Below are 19608 nucleotides of genomic sequence, written 5' to 3'. Positions count from 1 at the left end.
GATTCTAACATCTCCAAACTTGAACATTCTGTGACAGATTTGCAATAATTTAAATAATTTGGTAATAAATTTTGAACTTGATCATAATTTGCGAATTACAGGTGGTTCCTAAAACAGCCCTCTACTGCAGACCGAGTTAATTTATTCCAAGTTCATAACCCACATAACCAAAATTAGGCTATTTATATTTAATATAATTGGTGTCGTAATGAACGGTTGTATAAATACACCATCCAATAACAAATTGTATAGTAGTCCGTTTATTTCCTGGCTTAAATTTAGACCAGTCACTTTTGTGATAATTAGTATAACGCATTCATATGTATTATGTTATTTTTACAATGAATTTTTGGATATTGTTACTGTATTAGATGAGGAGCATTAACAGCAATTCATGGATGGTTCTACGCATAGCGACCAAGAAAACCCTGAGGATGCAAAAGATCGTAAAGAAGGGAAAACCCGACAGAAAAATCGTCATAGTATTGCCTCGGATGTTCCCTTGCAAGCAAAAAGACGTTCATCATTCCTTTCCTTGGCCATCCCGGAAAAAACAGGAGATTCCCACAGTTCATCTGCATCCTCCAGTTGGAGAGGATCTTGACCCATTTAGGTTTACCCATATTTACCCTTACTTCACCGGATGGCGAAGGAAGAAAATTCAGTTTTGGGCTTGGGTTGAGGAGACATTCCCACAATGTTAGTTGTTAGTGTTGCGTGGATTTCTTACTAATTTTATTCCCTAGTAGTGTGTGCTTTTAGAAATTTTAAAAACACATCTATACACACCATATAATCTTTCTCAAACAAAATGCTTTGAGTTATTGCCGTTCATTGTTTACCCTATAACATCCATTGTTTGTTTTACAGTATATCGTCACAGAAACCTTGCAATTAAAATTCTGCTTTCTAGGTGCTAACTTGTCTTGAATAATCTAAGTCGTGGATATTTTGCGATTTACAATAATTTAATTCAGATTAATGTGGCGAACTGTTCAGTGAACATGTCTCGAACGCAAATTATGAAAAAGGTACACCCTGTAACAAGCATGGCCTGTTTGGCATTAACATTTTACCTTTCAGGTAACTGTAATAATTAATGATTCATTTATTTCAGACGCTGCATAAGACTGAGTCGATGGTATCGCTATGTTTTCAGTCTCTGATATCATTCGTCAATAACGATAACCTTCCAGGACTGCAGAATTTTTGGAAACAAAACAGCTGCAAATTGATGATAGAGATGAGGTACTTGTTATAATTTTTTTAATTACCTGAAATTACTGGGATTGATAAATTTTAGAATGGCACCACAGCACTTATGGTGGCGGCCTCAAAGGGCAAAAGCACCTTCGTTAGAGAACTTTTGGCCCACGGAGCCGACCCGAATGCGGAGGACAATGATAATTGGACCGCCTTACTTTGTGCGGCTAAAGAAGGACATTACGACATAGTATTACAACTTTTAGAGCACAATGCTGAAATTGATCACCGAGATATGGTAAGTCACAATAATGCATAAAAATTACACTTTACATGGTGTTTCCATTGTGTGCGCAATAACATTTGAGGCGCAAAACTATGCCCTTAAGCCTAAACCTTTCCAATTCTTACTTTTGGTAGATTGTATAATTTTACAGTTCTTGAAGACTTATGTGTCCGAAACATGTAGAACGTTATGACCCTAACCTCTATTGTTAGAGGGCTAAATAAATATATTGTGGAGAAGGTTGGGTTCATTCATCAATTTTAGTAGAAAGATTGCAACAAATTTTAGTAGAAAGAAAGGGAGACAGCAAATCTAAGTTAATATACAATATTAAATGTTTTTTGTACGGAAACATTATTAAAAAAACCCCGGGTACCATTTAAAAAATTTAACGGCGAACAAGCTAGAAGAAAATATATTTGGCTTAGCTAAAAAACTACTTATAAGATTGTTATAAGAATCATACCTTATTGGTGGAGAAAAGTAACTAAAATAAAAACTAATGACTAAATTATTAATTAAAAGGGTTTGTGTGACTTCTTCTACTCCACTGAGTAATTCACTGTGTAAATCATTATTAGGGAGGTTGGACGGCACTTATGTGGGCTACATACAAAGGACACACGAACGTTGCCCTTCATTTATTGGATAGAGGGGCTGAAGTGAACGCCCACGGAAACTACCACATTTCATCATTGTTATGGGCGTGTGGTAGAGGTCATTTGGAGGTAATCACTTACTCATTTACCTAAAATATTATTGTAAAAATTATTACTTATACAGATTGCTAGGGCGCTTATAAACCACGGTGCTAAAGTGAACGTCGGTGATAAATATGGCACCACCGCTTTAGTGTGGGCTTGTAGGAAAGGATACGTAGAAATTGTAGAACTTTTACTGAAATCCAGTGAGTGCCTTATTATTTATATATCAGGAAAAATTGTAAAACTGGATATTTTAGGTGCCAATATTGATACTGCTGGCATGTATTCTTGGACACCGCTAATAGTAGCCACTTACGGTAATCACGTGGACGTGGTGAACCTACTGCTCGAGCACCGGCCTAATGTAAACGCCTTAGACAAGGACGGTTGCAGTCCCTTAACTATAGCTTGCAAAGAAGGATTTTACGAAATCGCTACTGCCCTTTTATCTGCCGGAGCATACATTAACATTCAAGTATTTCAGTTAATTTTTAGTTATTTTTTTCCGAATTAAAGTAGAGTATTTAATTCAGGACAGAGCTGGAGACACTAACTTAATTCATGCCGTTAAAGGCGGTCACAAAAACGTAGTGGAGGCTTTACTGAAAAAGTACGCGGACGTGGATATTTTAGGAAAAGACCGGAAGTCGGCCACTTATGTAGCCGTCGAAAAGGGGAATGTTAGTATTTTAAAACTGCTACTGAACCACAATCCGGACCTGGAAAACGCCACTAAGGATGGGGACACTCCTTTATTGAAAGCCGTCAGAAATCGGTAAATGTTTAATTAATTAAATTCGATTATTGTTTGAATTGTTCACTGAGTGCAGAAAGTCATTCTGAACTTTTTCGGTCTCATGTTAAATTTTCATAACTCTTTTTTTTGGTAATTGCATGAAAATGATTAAATCTATACAGGGTTTCAAAAAAACTGTTTCAGCAACTGTAGAAAGCTCAAAATGCTTGTTTTGAACTACTCTTTCACCTCCTGCTAACCGCAACTTGACTGAACATATACAAGCTGTTCAAAAAAACAAAAAGGAAAACTTGGTTAATTAACAGAACATTTTTGTTAATCATATTCAAAACTTCCTGTCTTCCTTCCTGAATATGGCTTCTGCTCCCTTTATGGGGCAATTTGCCATATTCAAAGGCTATTCGTTATTCCCCTTGGCTTTTCATCTGCAATTACTGGACTTACAGGCAAAAAATCAGCTTATTTTTTTCAGTAATGCTGATATGGTTCAATTACTATTAGAAAAGAAAGCTAAAGTATCCGCCGCGGACAAAAAAGGCGATACAGCACTGCACATAGCCATGCGAGCTAGATCAAAAGCAATCGTAGAAATCCTGCTCCGCAATCCTAAGCATAGCCAGTTGTTGTATAGGCCCAATCGAGCTGGAGAAACCCCTTACAACATCGATATGAACCATCCTAAAACTATTTTGGGACAAATATTCGGAGCTAGTTAGTTTCGACAGTATAGTTGATTCAATGAGTTAAGTTGGGATTTTTAGGACGTTTAAACACTAACGAGGATAATGAGAATATGCTTGGTTATGATTTGTATAGCAGCGCTTTGGCGGATATTTTAAGTGAGCCTAGCTTGTCCATGCCTATAACTGTTGGGCTGTACGCCAAATGGGGTAGCGGAAAAAGTTTCTTACTAAACAAACTGAGAGGTTTGTTGCATAGTTAAACTCATTATTAATCTGTTTGATTTGGAAATAATTTTAGATGAAATGAAGAATTTTGCTAGAGAATGGGTGGATCCAACGTTCCAATTTACCAGTCTTATAGTTTTGCTGGTATTCCATTTATCAATAGTAGTGGGTACAGTTGTTTACATAGGTTTGGAGACCACCACCGAAAATTTAGAACCAAAATTCTGGGCTATCGGTTCGGCTATTGCTTTTTTTGTTTTATGTTTCATGTTTATAGGATTTATTTGGTTTGCCAACAAAAGGTGTGTTTAGGTTTTTACTTTAACTGGTACTGGAGTTTTATTTGTTTTACTTTTGCAGTTACGACTGGGACTGGCCGTATAATTTTAATATAAAACTTACTAGAAAAATGAGTAATATTAAGTTAGTTCTCGAAATACTGTTTTGTCATCCTCCTGGCGTATCAAATCAGGATGGAATTTCTGCTCAACCTATACGGTATGGATACTATTTAAGTAATAAGTCACAAAAACTATTGTCGGTTATTTTAGCTTTTACTTCACCGATCAGACTAGAGTGAGTAGTACAACTGGTGGTGAAAACTCTGTAGTACAAATGATAGGTTCCTTGTACGACTCTATAGAAAATCATTACGGAACCCTTGCCACTAGATTATACAGGGCCTTCAGACCTAAACCAGGTATTTTCCTAATTTTTCTTAAATCTTGTCCAAACATGAAACATTTTTTTTGTAGTTAAATCGTCTTCGACGTGGACCTGGCGTAAAATGTGCTGTCTGCCCTACGTGGTACTATTCGAAATTACTTTTTGTATGATAATAGTCGGTGTAAACTCTTTAACTTTTTATTTAATGCGAGTCAGTTTTGCAGAAACGTAAGCAAACTCAATAATATTATAAACGCTTTGTATTAACCAGTTTTCTTTTTGAAGCGATGAAGCTGTAGGCATTGCCAAATCCTCACTTGAGATTATATTAATCATCTCAGCCCTTCTGCTAGCAGTCGCTACTGTTGCTAACGCTTACACTTGGAGCAAACTGTTCATGTCGGTGCTATTTTCGCAAAGGAGACATTTACAAAGATCCATTTCCAGGTTGGATGTTGTGAAAAGTGAGGGTTTTTTGCAAACTTTACGACAGGAAGTAAGCCATTTCAGCCCGTAAGCATTGTCAATTTGTAAAAATGATTTTCTTGCTTCAGGTCAACCTTATGAAAGATATGGTAAGGTGTTTGGACGGATTAAGTGCCCAGCAAACCAGATTGGTTATAATTGTGGATGGTTTAGATAGTTGCGAGCAGGAGAAGGTCTTGTTAATTCTCGACACTGTGCATATGTTGTTCTCCGATGCTAATTCCCCGTTCATTGTGATATTGGCCATAGATCCTCATGTTATTGCCAAGGTAAGTCGTTTTTGATGTTGTCCACTGATTCCATATCTTATTTTGCTACATTTCACCCATTTGCAAGTTTAGAACATGTTGGTAATAATATTTTTTTTATAGGAGAGTGTCACAAAAGGGTTGCACTCTTTCAAGAGTTTTTTGAAAGTTTGAAGTTTCGATTATTAATATTATTTTCCGGTCTTTGGCTTATTGGCGTTTCAAGTTAAGATCGCAGCGCCATTTGAACTAAAATCGAGCAACCCGTTCCTAACCTAATATTATAAATAATATGACAACTGGCACTTCATATTTATGAAACCTGTGCTAAATTCCTAAAAATGCCAAAATCAACGGAGAAATGACAGCTGGAATGCCCGAAATTGTTTTCATAACTGATCACCAGAGGGAGTATCCCTTATCTTGAAACGCCAATTGTTCTTAATATTCTCTTATTTGCTTAAGTTTGTTTAGTTAACAATGACGACTTAAAATGTTCTGTTACTATTTGCTTATTGTCAAATTGCTAGTTTTTCAAACAATATTATCGATAATAAGTTCGACTCTACATTGCAACTTGTTATTTTCTGTCAAACGTCTTTTGCGTGGGTTAGGTATGCCTCTAGCGCCACCTACTGAATTGTTCAATGACTACCGTATTTTTGTTGGTGCTTAAACTTGTTCAGTGAACACATTATCCAACGAAACCACTGGAAAAGAAGACCCATTTATTTTTACTAACCCAAACAACAAAAATTCGATTGTGACTTCGATAATCGCCTTTGATAATGTCCGTCGTAGATGTGGACGAAACGTCAGGAAGAAATTCCATTGGACCATGGCTTATAAGCCTGGATAACTTTTGTATTTCACCTAGAATATAGTTGATAAATAGAATTCTACTCTACTTATATCACACGGAGTCCCAGTACAGGATATTCATCATTTACTTTATTGCTTTTATTTAATTAACGGAAAAAGACAAAATTAATCAAAACAAAATGATCTTTTGAATAGTAATTAATTGAAATGTATAATAATTGTATGAGATGCTTATTATCATCTATTCACTAATTCGTGCATGTTTCGTCACGCAGACCGCTTGGGATCAGGTTAGTCTGAATGTTGTGTTTTTTTTTTTTTTGTTATATTTTTGTCTTAAATGCTTCACTACGTCCTTCATTTTGTTAGTTATACATATTCTTGTTCATTGCGGTTAAATTTGTTATAACAGCCTAACTAAATTCTACTTAGCTAATTATAAAATAACATTTACTCAGTTTTAGTTTTGACCTGCAATTTTTCTTGGATTTACTATGAAACGTCAAACCATCAGATTATCTAGCAATTTGTCAATTTAAAATCAACTGTAATATTTTTAGGCTGTGGAAACCAACGCTCGTCGTTTATTCACCGAAAACAACATCGGAGGCCACAGTTACTTAAGCAATATGGTACATTTGCCATTCTTCCTCCAGAATTCCGGTTTGAGAAAAGTGAAAGTAGCCCAACAAACCGCCGCCAGTCATCGAAAAGCTCAAAGTTGCGGTACAGGGTGGTCCGAAAACGACGAAAATTTGAATACATTCCTTGCACGTTCGGTGAGTTGACTAAATTTTTGTTAAAACACTTGCGATAACTCTAGTTACAGTCATCTAGTCGACGATTATCGAGTGAGACTGCCCTGATTTCTGCCAGTAAAGAAAATCTAAAATACGCAGGTGCTAGGAAAGGATCTAGGAAAATGAAACTTTCCGAGTCTGTTGCTAGCTCAATTGGTTCTAATTTAAATAGGATAGGTATTGGTTAAATTAAAAAGTGTGTAATTCTCTAGCTAATTGTGTTTAAGTACAGGTGGTGCTCAAGACTTAACTAAAATGTTACTTACCGACGATTACTTCAGTGACGTAAATCCACGTTCAATGCGCAGGCTTATGAACGTTGTCTACGTCACAGGTAAGCTAAAACACTAAACAATCACTTGAATTTATGGTGTGGTTTTGCTAGGTCGTTTGCTCAAAGCTTTTCAAATTGATTTCAACTGGTACAGACTGGCTTCTTGGATCAATATCACTGAACAATGGCCGTTTAGAACATCATGGATTATCTATCATTTTGATTTGTATGAGGACCAGCTGGAGGATAACACTCCGTTGAAAACTATTTACGATAAGTCAGTAGTTGCCTAGTAAAGTTGGTTGATGAGTGATAATTTTGTATGTAGAATTCGGCCCTTGATTTCCTCGATTAAAGATTCTGAACCGCTCCTCGAACTGGACAGGGATGAAAAGAAATTCGACATTTTCTTATCGTTTCATCGGTCAAGTTTGTTAGTCAGCGACCTCAAAATATTCCTCCCTTTCACCATTAATTTGGATCCCTACTTAAAGAAAATCATCAAAGGTACCAACAAAAAAGTTGCAAAAGCTTGTTTACAAATTTCTGATTACAGAAGAAGCACAAAACTTTGAAGATGAAGGTTTGATGATGTCTGCAATGCGACCTTCTCCTTATGCTAATATTTCTCAGCCTTTACACGCGTGGCATAGTCAATATTCAGCTGATTGGTCTGGAACTCCAGGACGACCTTTCTTAACATCGAATATGAGAGAACGACGCGTAAGTTTTGACTATAATTTTCTAGAAATATTCTGAAAGATTGTTTATCTTTTACTCAATAGTTCCATTAACTTTGATCTGACAGCATAGTATAAATTAGCAAAGTTGTAGTGTTTTTCCTAAATTGTCCGAATCTGATTATGTTGTTGATTTGCTGTTTTGATTGCATTAAATGAAAAACAGTCAAGTTTTATAAAAATTCAGCTACTGGACTATTTGCTATCACTCTAGTCAAGTTTCCTTAAAGTCTAAAAAAATAGTCAAATATCATAAACACTGCGAGTAATCAAATCAAAATAAAATTTGTGGGACATTGTATTTTCTGTAGGGAATAGGAGGAAAACTTTCCGGACCTCCTGCTTTACCTTACTCGCAATCAGCCTCAATAGCATCACCATGGGCTCAATTCGACCCTTTGAGCAGTGTTAGCAACGTAACTAGAGCTTCGGCAACCATTCCACCAGTTATTCTAGAAGTGAGTGCCTTCTAAACCTGCTAATCCGTCTAAAATTAAACATTTTTTTCAGCCTCAGGCAATGAAAATGCGTCTATCCACTTTAAACGTAGATGGGGTGTGTAAATTGTTGTCTTCATTGGAGGATTTGAATCAAAGTGTCGTTCCAGAGTATATACGTTTAATTAAAGAGAATAATATTAACGGTAGAGTGTTGCTGCACTGCGATTTGGATGATTTGAAAAAGGTTAGTTATTATTTCGAGTCTGGTCGGGTTTTAGTGTAAAACGTTTCAGTTGTTGCAAATGTCTTTCGGTGATTGGGAGATGTTTAAAGTGACCTTAATACAACTAAGAGAGTACGAAATTGCTAGTATACTCAGGCAAGATGAGATACCAGCACAAACAAATAAAAAACCCGAAAGAAAAGGTCTGTTAACCATATTTTAATATGGCCAATCAGTAATTGGACTTTTTTTAGGAAGTGCAAAAGCAGGTACTAGCGGAATTGACAAAGTGGACAGTAAAATGCAGACGGACGTGCCAAGGGAAAGAAAACAAAGCGTTATGGAGAAACAGGTTGGTTAATAACATTTTTCACGTCATTATCATTTATTTGAAGTATATTCTATATTTCGTGCGGTGTTATGACAATTTCAGTGTGTGTATGAACCATAGAAAACAATTTAAAGTCTGTAATATCATCATTCATAACTTTTTAAAGGATTCAATATTTTTAACTGATTTTATTTTGATATTCTGCTGGCCCACAGTATCAGGTATGTATTTAGAATTTTTGCATCGGTGTTGAATTTGTTTCTGAAAGGTCTGTCGCATGATTTTGATACAGTTTTGAATGATTTTTATTAAATTTCAGTTTGGTTAACACAGGTTCTACTTTAAGTAAGATATTTCTGACAGATTGCACTTACCCTAAACGCTCCATCTTGGCTAAGTTGTGATTTGACTGTCCTATAATGTTAACTTTTGTGAAAAATCGATGATAAATAACAGTGAATCAATTAAGAAAAGAGTAAATAGTGTTATTTTACTATCATACTATATCAGGTGGTTATTTTATTGTTTTTAACGTTAATAAGGATTACTGCATCACACAATCTAGGGACAGACAAGATTATTCTGGTTTTCTGAATTTTACTTTACGGTTCTGCTACTGCTTACTGTTTCATATTACAAATCAAATTTAAGCTTCATATAATTGGTAGGTTAATTGGACAAGGTTTTGAGAAACAAACTTAAAACGAATTTTATAATAATAATAACAAAGAAGTGTCTAATACCCTAAATTCCTTTATCTATAATAATGTCTCAATGTCAACTCAGTGTCAATCTATAACTGTTTTATAATTATTACGATTTCTCATTGTTCGAAATCTTCACAATCCTTGAGTTATACAATACGAATAACAAATTCAAAATAGCACTAGTGCAATAATAAAGCAAAATTTTTTACATATGCGGAAAATCAAACAAAAATAGGATGACGTGTACTATAACAATTAACTATAGACAAGTAAGTGTTTTAACTGTGATGTTTGCTTCTGTATTTGTCACATTCAAAACATTTTCCTGTCTGTTGCATTGTTATGTCGTCCTATTTTTAATAGTTTAATTTAGAAAGAGAAGAAGATGAAAGTAATGAGTAAGTAACTTTAACAGTCACGTGACCGAAAGTGACGTCACACGTTTTCCTGACAACAACTGACACTTGTCAAGTATAAAACTTTTCTTTATCTTTGTCAATAACTTAATCTAAGCGTAAATGTGTTTAAATTTAACGACAAGATATTGACTGGATGTCAAATTATGTTACTCTCACATGTCACATGTAAACTTTTACTTCCTCTTTGCCAGGAGTGTTAGTTTTCTCTTCTTGTCATTGATTTCTTGTGGATATTTTTGAAATTTGCATACTTGTTAATATTCGATGTGTATGTGGATGCATGACTCGTACTTTGTAATAAAAGGAAGTTTCTACGAGTTTCATTAACTTTTAAATTTTAGAATGTACTGGAAAAGTTTATTGAAATATAAAAAATGTCACATGATTAGATGTCACATGTCTCACTAATGAGAAACTTTTAGAACATTCCTTGTACAGCACCGTACCGTGTTATTCTTGAGTTTAACCAAGGAACATAGATTTTTCTTTTACAAATGTTCTCAGAATTTTGAATATTCTTTCTTTCTTCATTAAGTTCTCAGCTTTGAATTTCATGTAAATTCCAAAAATAAAATGTGTTGCTCTGTATCAGTTCAACGTGAATTTTAGACGTCAGTCAGTCAGTCAGAGGCATTATACCATCTAATGTTTCACTTTCTTTGCTAGTTAAGTACTATAGTAAGTGGGTTTGTTGTTAGAGCTCCTGAAAATGGGCGTTTTATAGGCCCGAAACATGTTGAGCGTGCCTTTTATCTGCTAAAGGCTGAATAAAATTTGTTATGGAGAAGACTGTGTGTCTTTGTTCATTTTGTATTGATTCTAAAGTGTATTAATACTCTTAAAAGACTGGCAATAACGATTACTTAAAAAATAGACAAGAAAATGACACATACATGATGGTTATCTGAAACTTAACAGATTTTCTAGCTGATCATTATGACAGTTAAAGCATTCTTGGCAAAATCACTGAGAATTAAAAGTAGTCTAAATTCAAATTGCATTCATTAGCATTTTCTCCAAAAAATATCTATTTTTCTTGGTGCAACACTGTGTTATCCGTTGACAAGGAAAAATGGCATTATCTTTACTATTCAGGTTACCTTGGAAGAGCAAATGATTTGCGGGGCGCTCCAAACGCTGAATGAAGAAGCTTGCGAAGACGTTTTAGAAGAAACAGAGGAGACGAAAATTACGATAGACCCGGAGCTACCGCAGACATCGGTGATACCAGCCAGTCCGAGTCCAGAATTTTCGCAAGGTGAATCACTTTTACAAGTTTATAAGAAACCGGCCATTAAAAAAGTCACTTACGAAGATATCGTCGATGCGGGTAGTTCGCGTACTTATCCTACCATTTTTATTTGCGACGGGGATTCATCTTAAAGTCGTTAAAATGGGTTGAAAATTTTTAGGGATTTTCGTATTGTTTTTAACATTTTTCTTAATTGATAACAAGGCGTTGCTTTGCCTAGTTTGCGATAATTCCTCCATCTAAAACCTCCTCTTAATCCTACAGAATCTCATTATTTAGTATCATCGCCTTAATGTTGTCAATAACACTTTTCCTGTAAATAACGATAAGCTCTATTGGGTTCACTGTATAAATAAATTATTAAGGTATGTATGTGCTAAAAAGATTTTTGTGTTTTAACACTTTACTAACTAATATCCACTCTGAACGTGCATCCACTATTTTCTCGCTTACTCACATGTTTTATATTTATTGCACACACACTAGTGTTTTTTTTAGGTATTTTATACGTTAAAACTAGACTTTTTAGGGTTTTAAACATCACAATGGGCATGTAGGCGATTCTTTGTTACGCAGTTATTGAATTCACAATTTTGTACTTCAGTATGCGTAATTTACCAACTATTTTGGTCTCTTTTAGTTATACGTCTCTTTAGGGTGGACTAATTTTACAAAAAAAGAAGGTTATCGGCAATTTTTTGTTTGCCAAGACCATGGACATATCAGAGAAACTCCCCAGTTATGTTTTTTTTTTAGATTTAAGGTTTTGATTGTTAAATACCTTAATGAATAAACCACAGTTTGAAACTAAATAGTATTATTTTTTATATTTGTTTTGTCAATAACGTTTTGTGGCGAATATTTGTTGTTTTCTGTGTACAGATATTGTGATAGTGAATTCAGTAACTGACATTATAATAAGAATATGTACATTTTGCATGTTGCTTATTGTTTGCTTGTAGAATGTCATTTTGCTGTTGATTTTTGTGGTTTACGTTTTTTGTGTGAGCTTGCATGTGTATGCCAAATATTCAAACACAGATTAGCCAAATAAGTGTAAGTATAAGGTAGGATATTGGTCAAAAAAGCAGCAAGCTGAAAGCTGTTTTTTTTTACCAATCACAAGCCACGAAATTCATCAATCTGTGATTTACGCAAATTTTGTACTGGGTGACCCAATAAAACTGTTCTCCGGCTATATCTCGGAAACTGTTCGTCGTATGACTCTTTGGGGTAAAAATTATTGGATAAATCGGTCATGAAGTGAAGAATCTAGTTAGACCCAAAATTGTCTCTTTAACTTTCATTTTGTATCTGAATTTTAAATATTTTTAGGATATTTACCACCTTGGCCTTCAAAGATTCATTAATCTCATTTTTCCAATATTTCAGGTTGGAAACGAGATTTTGAAAAACGGTTTTTCCTAACCTATTTGAATGATATTTGGCTTCTTTTTCATAAAGAATAAGTCATATCATTCCATGTCATTTATCATTTTTGGTGTCAAAACTAGCCTTTCTGGCGGAGGATTAACTATGTTTTTGCTGCTTGAATCTTATATCCCAAAGAATGCTCTTTTCAACGATACCAAATTTGTTAAAAACGCTCAAACCGTTAAGAAGTTAGAGCAGGTTATTGCAAAAACAATTAAAAACCTCCACCATCTTTGTTTTTGAAATAACTGAATTTTTTTCCTGCAAAAATGATAGATGAAGTGGTTCTCTTTAAAAATGTAAAAAAAACTGTTTAGTTTATTATGCAAAATTATAGAAAATGCAATTATAAAATTTGATAGGGTGGTTTTGCCCTCTGGTGTTAATTTTTAGATCTTTAAACAGTCTTATTGGGTCACCCGGTACATGTAGACGGAGCTTAACAAATTAAGATTTTCAACGTTTTTAGACTTCAGATTTTAATGGCAAGTTAAGTTAGCTAAAAGCTCTTGTTATGGACAAAGTTAGCCACCTAAAACTAAGTTAGGAAAAGTTTACAGAAAAAGAAAAAGTATTTTTTGATATAGAAGGTGCATTTAATGACACTTTTCAACTCAATCAAAAGCCTGAAAGATAACAGATAACACTTGTGACAGACAGGCAAAGATAATCAAAATCCCTGAAAATTTTGACTGCCGATTTTTCCCTAAAATAGCCAAATTATTAAAAGCAGAACTAGTATTAGAGGTTGTAGGAGATTGTTTGGAATAACTAATTAGGTCTAACACAAATATAAGAGCTTTATATGACTGCGGTGTCATTCTGCGACCACCACAGGTAAAACAGAAAAAATGTAGTGAACAGACAATAAGTTTGGCCATCTGTCAGTAAATCCGTCACATTAATCGTTAAGATTAGAAAAACCATTCACATTTTTCAAAACTGATAAAACAAAACGGAATTTTTTATGTAATTTTGACCAACTGTAACAGCGTTGTCAAATTTCTTGTGACCTCTCTTATTATGTATTTCTGATTTAAATATTTTGGAGACAACACACTACGGTTTGAAAGTTTTAAAACATCACTGTCATTTTGGAAATCTTGAAATGCTGAACAATTAATTGATTTTAATACTCTCAATTTGCCTAATATTACCTGCAGTACTATTCTTCTACACACTTGAATACTAATAAAACTGCCTTGTTTTTCAAAGTCTCTCATTAGGATATATTTAAAACACAAATAACACTAGAATATTTAAAATCCTGAAATTTAGCTAATCTTTAAATTCAGCTTTTTGGAATAATTACTGCACTCTATACGAAATAATCTCACGCTTCTACGCTTTTTTTCTTTGCTTTCTTTATAGACTTCCAAAGTGCACTTTCACGAGGGTATCGGTCACGCACAAACAGCTCATCGGGAGTGGGTGAAACCGATTACGTAATTTTGCAATCATCTCCCGTGGGTCACATGCACTGGCAACCTGTCGGAATATCGGTAGGAGGTTTCTCAGAAAGTCTCAGTGATAATAGCTCTAGGTGTAGCTCACAGCTACCTTCACCAGGTAGGTTTTTCCTGAACTCAGTTTATGTGTAAGGGTTTTTTTGCTCGAGTTTTTGTCAACTTGGGTTTAATTTTCAGTTCTAGAACGTCGATCTTCTGCTAACGGTTCCAAATCCAACCTGAAGTGGCAAGAACAACCCAAAGACAAAGGTCGTCATGTGATAATCAAAACCGATCCAGAATGCCAGAGAGTCAGCATCTCATCAAGTGACGCTACTGTTGCGTACGAAACTACCCAGAGCAAATCCTTAGACTATCCGCCTGGGCATAGTCAGAGGCCTAGCTCCTTAAACTTAGGACAGAAACCTCAGCGAATGCTATTGAGAACAAGATCAAAAAGCATCGACAACTCGTCCAAGAGGATCTATTCGACCAAGGAGAAGAGCCGAGATAAGTTACAACGTTTCAGAGAAAAAATACTCCAGTCCAGTCCTGATTTGAACGAAACAAGCGACGAAAGTACGCCCCTGGTTTCTGAAGTGTCGTCTCCTTCTAACAAAAGCTCAGACCTTAAAACTACATCCGGGTCAGAAAGAATTCCCTTAACCGTTATTGAATTCATAAGTGAAAACAGTAGCAAAAGCGAAGAAAATAAATCATCTGAACCTGAGCACCAGGAAGATAACTCTCCAGACTACAAACCATCTTTAAGGGCAAGAAGGCGGTCTGGTGATTCCGATAGTTCTCTAACCGGATTTTTACAAACCATTCAAACTAAAGAGGAGATCAGTGCTAGTAACTGTAGTTTACAAAGCTTATCGCCAGGCTCTGGCCATTTATCTAGACAGGACGCCTTAGATTCAGAAGAAAATTTAACCGACGTTTATTGCAATCCCGGTAGAATTAATTAGTACTTAATAACCAGCTACTGAAAAGTACTTAATAATGTAAAATACTTTGTAGATTTAGTTATATCAAACGGTAATAATAAGGCAATAAGTATTTTAATTTGTAGGTCAAATGGGATAGTTGAATAAATAAAAGTTATTAAGAAATTATATATTTTTTTTTAGGTGTGTGGGTCAGAAACATTTTATCAAAGAAGGCAGTTGAGTGGGGAACTCAGTTTTTTTATATACTTTTGGTGATAGAGTCCTGTATTTTGATCTTCAATTTAATTTTTGTTTTATTTATTCGAGAGTCGTAAAGATAAAGAAAAAAACTTCCATACAAAAAGCTTAAACTGTTCAGGTTTTATTTCTTTTTGATGAAGAAACTAACCTAAACTAAATTTGAGTCAGATCTCAGATCAATGTGCTGGGTTTCAAAAAATATATTGGGTAAGAAAGAACACAAAGAGTTTAAATATGACATTTTCCCGGTCACATGACTGTCCACCACTTCTACCACCCTGTATAATGATTAAGTTCCAGATTTCCATTAAAAAAAAACAAATCTGAGAAGAAAATTGACAACGTTCTCAACTTAAATTTGTACATATTATTTAACCAACAGAGTGTATCTCTCTTTACCGTTTCTGGGTACCTACATTTAGTATTTTAGACACCATGTATCAGGTCATTAAGACTGTTTAAATAAAATTAGTCGTTTTTGGTAAATAATCCACAAGTCCAACTAAATCAGTACTTATTGTAACACAAATTTATTAAACGCTTTTCTGCTGTTACATGGCTAACATCTTATAAAGTTGATAACAAAAGTTGCTATGGAAACTCTAAAATTTTAATAATAATCACATTCAGCACATTATTACTACTTTGACAAGTATATGATTTTCTCTACTGGATAATTACAGTATCCCTAACACTTCCCATTCAAGTACTAGGAACAGGTGGATAACATTTATAACCATTTAAGGGGAATGTGCTGTAGACAGGATAGAAAGGGTGAAAATGCTAAACATCAGTAATGGAATTTGAATTCTAAATACACACTTCTAACATTTTAATAAGGTTGCATTTCTTCGTCCACTAGATTGATTACATTAGAGGTAAATTATAAGAATAACAAAAAAAGCTCGGTTGTGCAGTTTGATTACCCACAAGAATGTAACAACAATTTTAGGAAAAGGAAAACAAAATTGTATACTCTTAATATTTCAAGATGAAAGAAAATTCAACCCCCTTTCAGGCAGAAATAATTCATTTTAACAATACCACGAGTTACCGTCCTCATTCTCCAAAGCCTCGACCCGATTATTGTCTGCTGAAATTGGAGAATTTTGCTCTTGAGGGGCGTCCGGTTTGTACCTGGGGCGGACATAGGGCGGAGGGCTAGGTCTGCAATGCACCCCTCTACTGACGGTAGAGTTAGGACTGCGGCTAGAAAAAAAAAACAAGAAATAAACACGTAAAGTAATATTCAGCTTTGTTTGGTTACTTTGCCAATAGAATATCTGGAGAAGGTGGCACGCTGTATTCCCTCTCTTCGGATAGACTTCTAAGTGTATTGATACGCTGATTGAAGTCTAAAGGTTCCATCGAAGAACGCTCTTCTTCAAGAGTTGATTCGGCCAGTTCTTTTGAGAGACCAACTCTGTAATAAGTTTCGTTTTTTAAAGCAAAAAACAAACCTTTCAAAATTGTCATGTTAGTTTATTAACAAATGCAATTCATCAGATTATATTGAATGTGCCAAAGCTGTTGCAAGAAGATTGCCAAGAAGCCCCTAAATCTTACCGACTACTTCCTAATGGTTGTCAGAGGGCTTTACAAATATCCTGACCCTTAGAAAAATCGTTTGTAAACCCCAGAAGCCTCTAAATACTATCGCCTCTACTTCCTAAAAATTGTCCGAGAGGTATTTTCATTTGTCCTACAAATTAAAAAAATCGTTTAAAATGACCAAAAGCCTCTAAATATTATCGAAAACTCCTAAAAATTGTTAGAGGTCCTTTCAATTGATCTTAGAAAAATCGTTTAAAATGACCAGAAGTGTCTAAATATTATTCAAAACCTTATAAAAATGTTCAGAGGACCCTACAAGTATCCCAAAACTCGTTTAAAATAGCCAGAACCTTGTAGAAGTGTCCTAAACCGTAAAAAAATCGTTTAAAATTGCCAAAAGCCCCTAAATACTACCGACTACTTCCTAAAGGTTGTCAGAGGGCTTTACAAATGTCCTAACCCTCAGAAAAATGATTTAAAAGAGTCAGAGGTTTCCATAAGTGCCCTAACCCTTAGAAAAATCGTTTAAAATGACCAGAAGTGTCTAAATATTATTCAAAACCTTATAAAAATGTTCAGAGGACCCTACAAGCATCCCAAAACTCGTTTAAAATAGCCAGAACCTTGTAAAAGTGTCCTAAACCGTAAAAAAATCGTTTAAAATTGCCAAAAGCCCCTAAATACTACCGACTACGTCCTAAAGGTTGTCAGAGGGCTTTACAAATGTCCTAACCCTCAGAAAAATGATTTAAAAGAGTCAGAGGTTTCCATAAGTGCCCTAACCCTTAGAAAAATCGTTTAAAATGACCAGAAGTCTCTAAATATTATCGAAAACTTCTTAAAAATTGTTAAAGGACTCTACAAGTGTCCTAAAACCTTAAAAAATCGTTCGAAATAGCCACAACCCTTTAGAAGTGTCCTAGACCTTAGAAAAATTCAAAGAGAAGTATAAATCCATTTTATTCTCTCAGTGGAGTTGTATGAATACCAAAATAAGGAATAACACAGGCACACCACTCACACAAGTCAAACAAAAATCAGTTACCCAAACCTATAAACATTATTAGTCTGTTGGTGGTATATTATTAAAAATTGGGATTAATAGAATGCAAAATCAAACCAACCCAAAAAAATCCGTTACCTCTCTTCATACCAATCAGTGCATATATGGAAAATATTTTGAAAGAAAAATTCACTTGCTTCATCATTCCTGAAACACAATTACCTACTTTGACACCTATTTTCCTAGGTTTTGTTACTTATTTATAGTTGCAACAATAAATCCATTATTTAATTGAAAGGAAACATATTAATAAAAGTACTTAAAGTGAGCAATTGTACAAAATAATATACTTACAAATCATCGTGGACAACGCAAATAATGAAGGACAGTAGAACAACAAGGAACATCATTATAAGCAAAGGAACAGCAATTGCCATCACCAAATCTTTCCTGTAAGACCTTTCCGGAACATCTTCTCTATTGAAGAAGGATTCCCAATTATCAGAAGGTTTTGGCCGATTTTCTTTTGGAAGATTGGGAGTAACTTCCAACTGTTTTGACTGCTCTTTATTTTGTCCCTGCTCTGTATTAACCTGTTTTGAGAATGATTGAAAACATGGTCAAAAGAAGTTTATTACAGAATACTTACCAACAAAAATTTGCACCAGTCAACCAGAAATCCTCTATCTCTGAAAACTCTTTCAACGGACGTTCGAATGAAATCTCTGGGACAATTTGGAATACTGTACAATGGTCCAACTTCCTGTTGAAGCGCTAGTAAACCCGAGGAGAACGTGGCGCCACTACCCAACTTTAAAATCAAACTTAACAAATACAAAGTATATTAAAGAAAAATGTATAAGAAATCAGGGCAATATAACATACCCATCACCTTGATTGGGGTCCAAAGGTCTGCGAGCACCCAAATTTACGGCACTTTCCAAGAAAGTGACGTACAAATCTTCACCTGAATCTTCCCACAATTGGGACCTAAAAATGTCCATCAAAGCTTGCATTCGGCTTGCTTCAAACATATCAGCCACATTTAAATTATCAATTTTTATGTGCACTTCATGAATGGCTGGATTTAGTTTTTCTTCAATTATTATGTCAATATTTTCAATCCTAAAAAGGGTTCAAAAAAGTGTCTTGAAGGTGGATCACCATATATCAATTTCATGCACTTTTAACAGACTATAAAAGTACACTTACCTTGTTTCATATGTTTTCTTATTCCAAGCAACAACATCCAAAGTAACTCTGTGCCTTACATGGTTTGGCACCACTCCATAAAGGAAACCTGAATGGTGTTTATCGCTGAACACATAATTCATCCAGGAAGGCAAGTCAGGATGATCTACCAAAGTTGCTTCGTAAACAAACTGGTCTCTTCTACCCTCAAAAGTCCAGTTGAACATGAAGGGCTCTAGTTTAATGGTGAAAACCTCCGTTTTCACCACAGTTTCCACAAAATTCGATTTTCCTTCCACATAACATAAGAAAAGGAAAAGAGTTAAAGTAGATTTTAACAGCAAATTTAACATTATTACTGCATTAAACAAACACTTTTAATTTAAAAGCTAAGAATACAAGAAGGGGTCAATATTTAAGGATCTGCGTGATTGTTGTGGATGCGATGGGCGTCGTATTTGTATGGGGCGTCGCGGCGTTTCCGAGAGGATTCATTTGAAAAACCAGACAGTCACCTGC

General features: G+C 34.9%; 2 protein-coding genes across 3 annotated transcripts; one reads left to right on the top strand and one right to left on the bottom strand.

The window, feature by feature from the left end:
- The first annotated feature begins 1123 nt into the window (after positions 1–1123).
- Positions 1124–15263, top strand: Arms (Ankyrin repeat-rich membrane spanning). The gene is given in 28 exon segments (XM_081984982.1): positions 1124–1208; positions 1211–1248; positions 1304–1501; positions 2071–2217; positions 2273–2396; positions 2451–2668; positions 2727–2968; positions 3423–3661; positions 3712–3876; positions 3932–4160; positions 4219–4356; positions 4410–4558; positions 4614–4752; positions 4810–5020; positions 5079–5279; positions 6641–6859; positions 6910–7057; positions 7113–7214; positions 7266–7431; positions 7483–7661; positions 7711–7877; positions 8206–8352; positions 8405–8578; positions 8628–8760; positions 8812–8909; positions 11110–11272; positions 14072–14269; positions 14347–15263. Coding segments are annotated over 28 exon segments (5175 nt in total). The 5' UTR covers positions 1124–1138; the 3' UTR covers positions 15120–15263.
- A 581-nt stretch (positions 15264–15844) lies between these two features.
- Positions 15845–19554, bottom strand: Scgalpha (sarcoglycan alpha). Of its 2 annotated transcripts, XM_081985031.1 has the most exons (7): positions 19111–19554; positions 18784–19023; positions 18548–18722; positions 18253–18491; positions 18037–18105; positions 16609–16764; positions 15845–16550 (listed from the first exon to the last, which is right to left on the bottom strand). In XM_081985031.1, the coding sequence occupies exons 1-7, from the start codon at positions 19440–19442 to the stop codon at positions 16376–16378; spliced, it is 1386 nt and encodes a 461-aa protein (XP_081841157.1). In that variant the 5' UTR covers positions 19443–19554; the 3' UTR covers positions 15845–16375. The 2 variants fall into 2 exon arrangements, with proteins under 2 accessions (XP_081841157.1, XP_081841158.1); XM_081985032.1 differs by lacking the exon at positions 18037–18105 and having other exon boundaries at positions 19111–19552.
- Between the last annotated feature and the right edge of the window lie 54 nt (positions 19555–19608).

Source organism: Ips typographus, linkage group LG8, assembly GCF_016097725.1.
Source record: "Ips typographus isolate SLU linkage group LG8, UJ_Ityp_2.0, whole genome shotgun sequence".
Taxonomy (NCBI): domain Eukaryota; kingdom Metazoa; phylum Arthropoda; class Insecta; order Coleoptera; family Curculionidae; genus Ips; species Ips typographus.
This window is presented reverse-complemented; position numbering and strand designations above follow the sequence as displayed.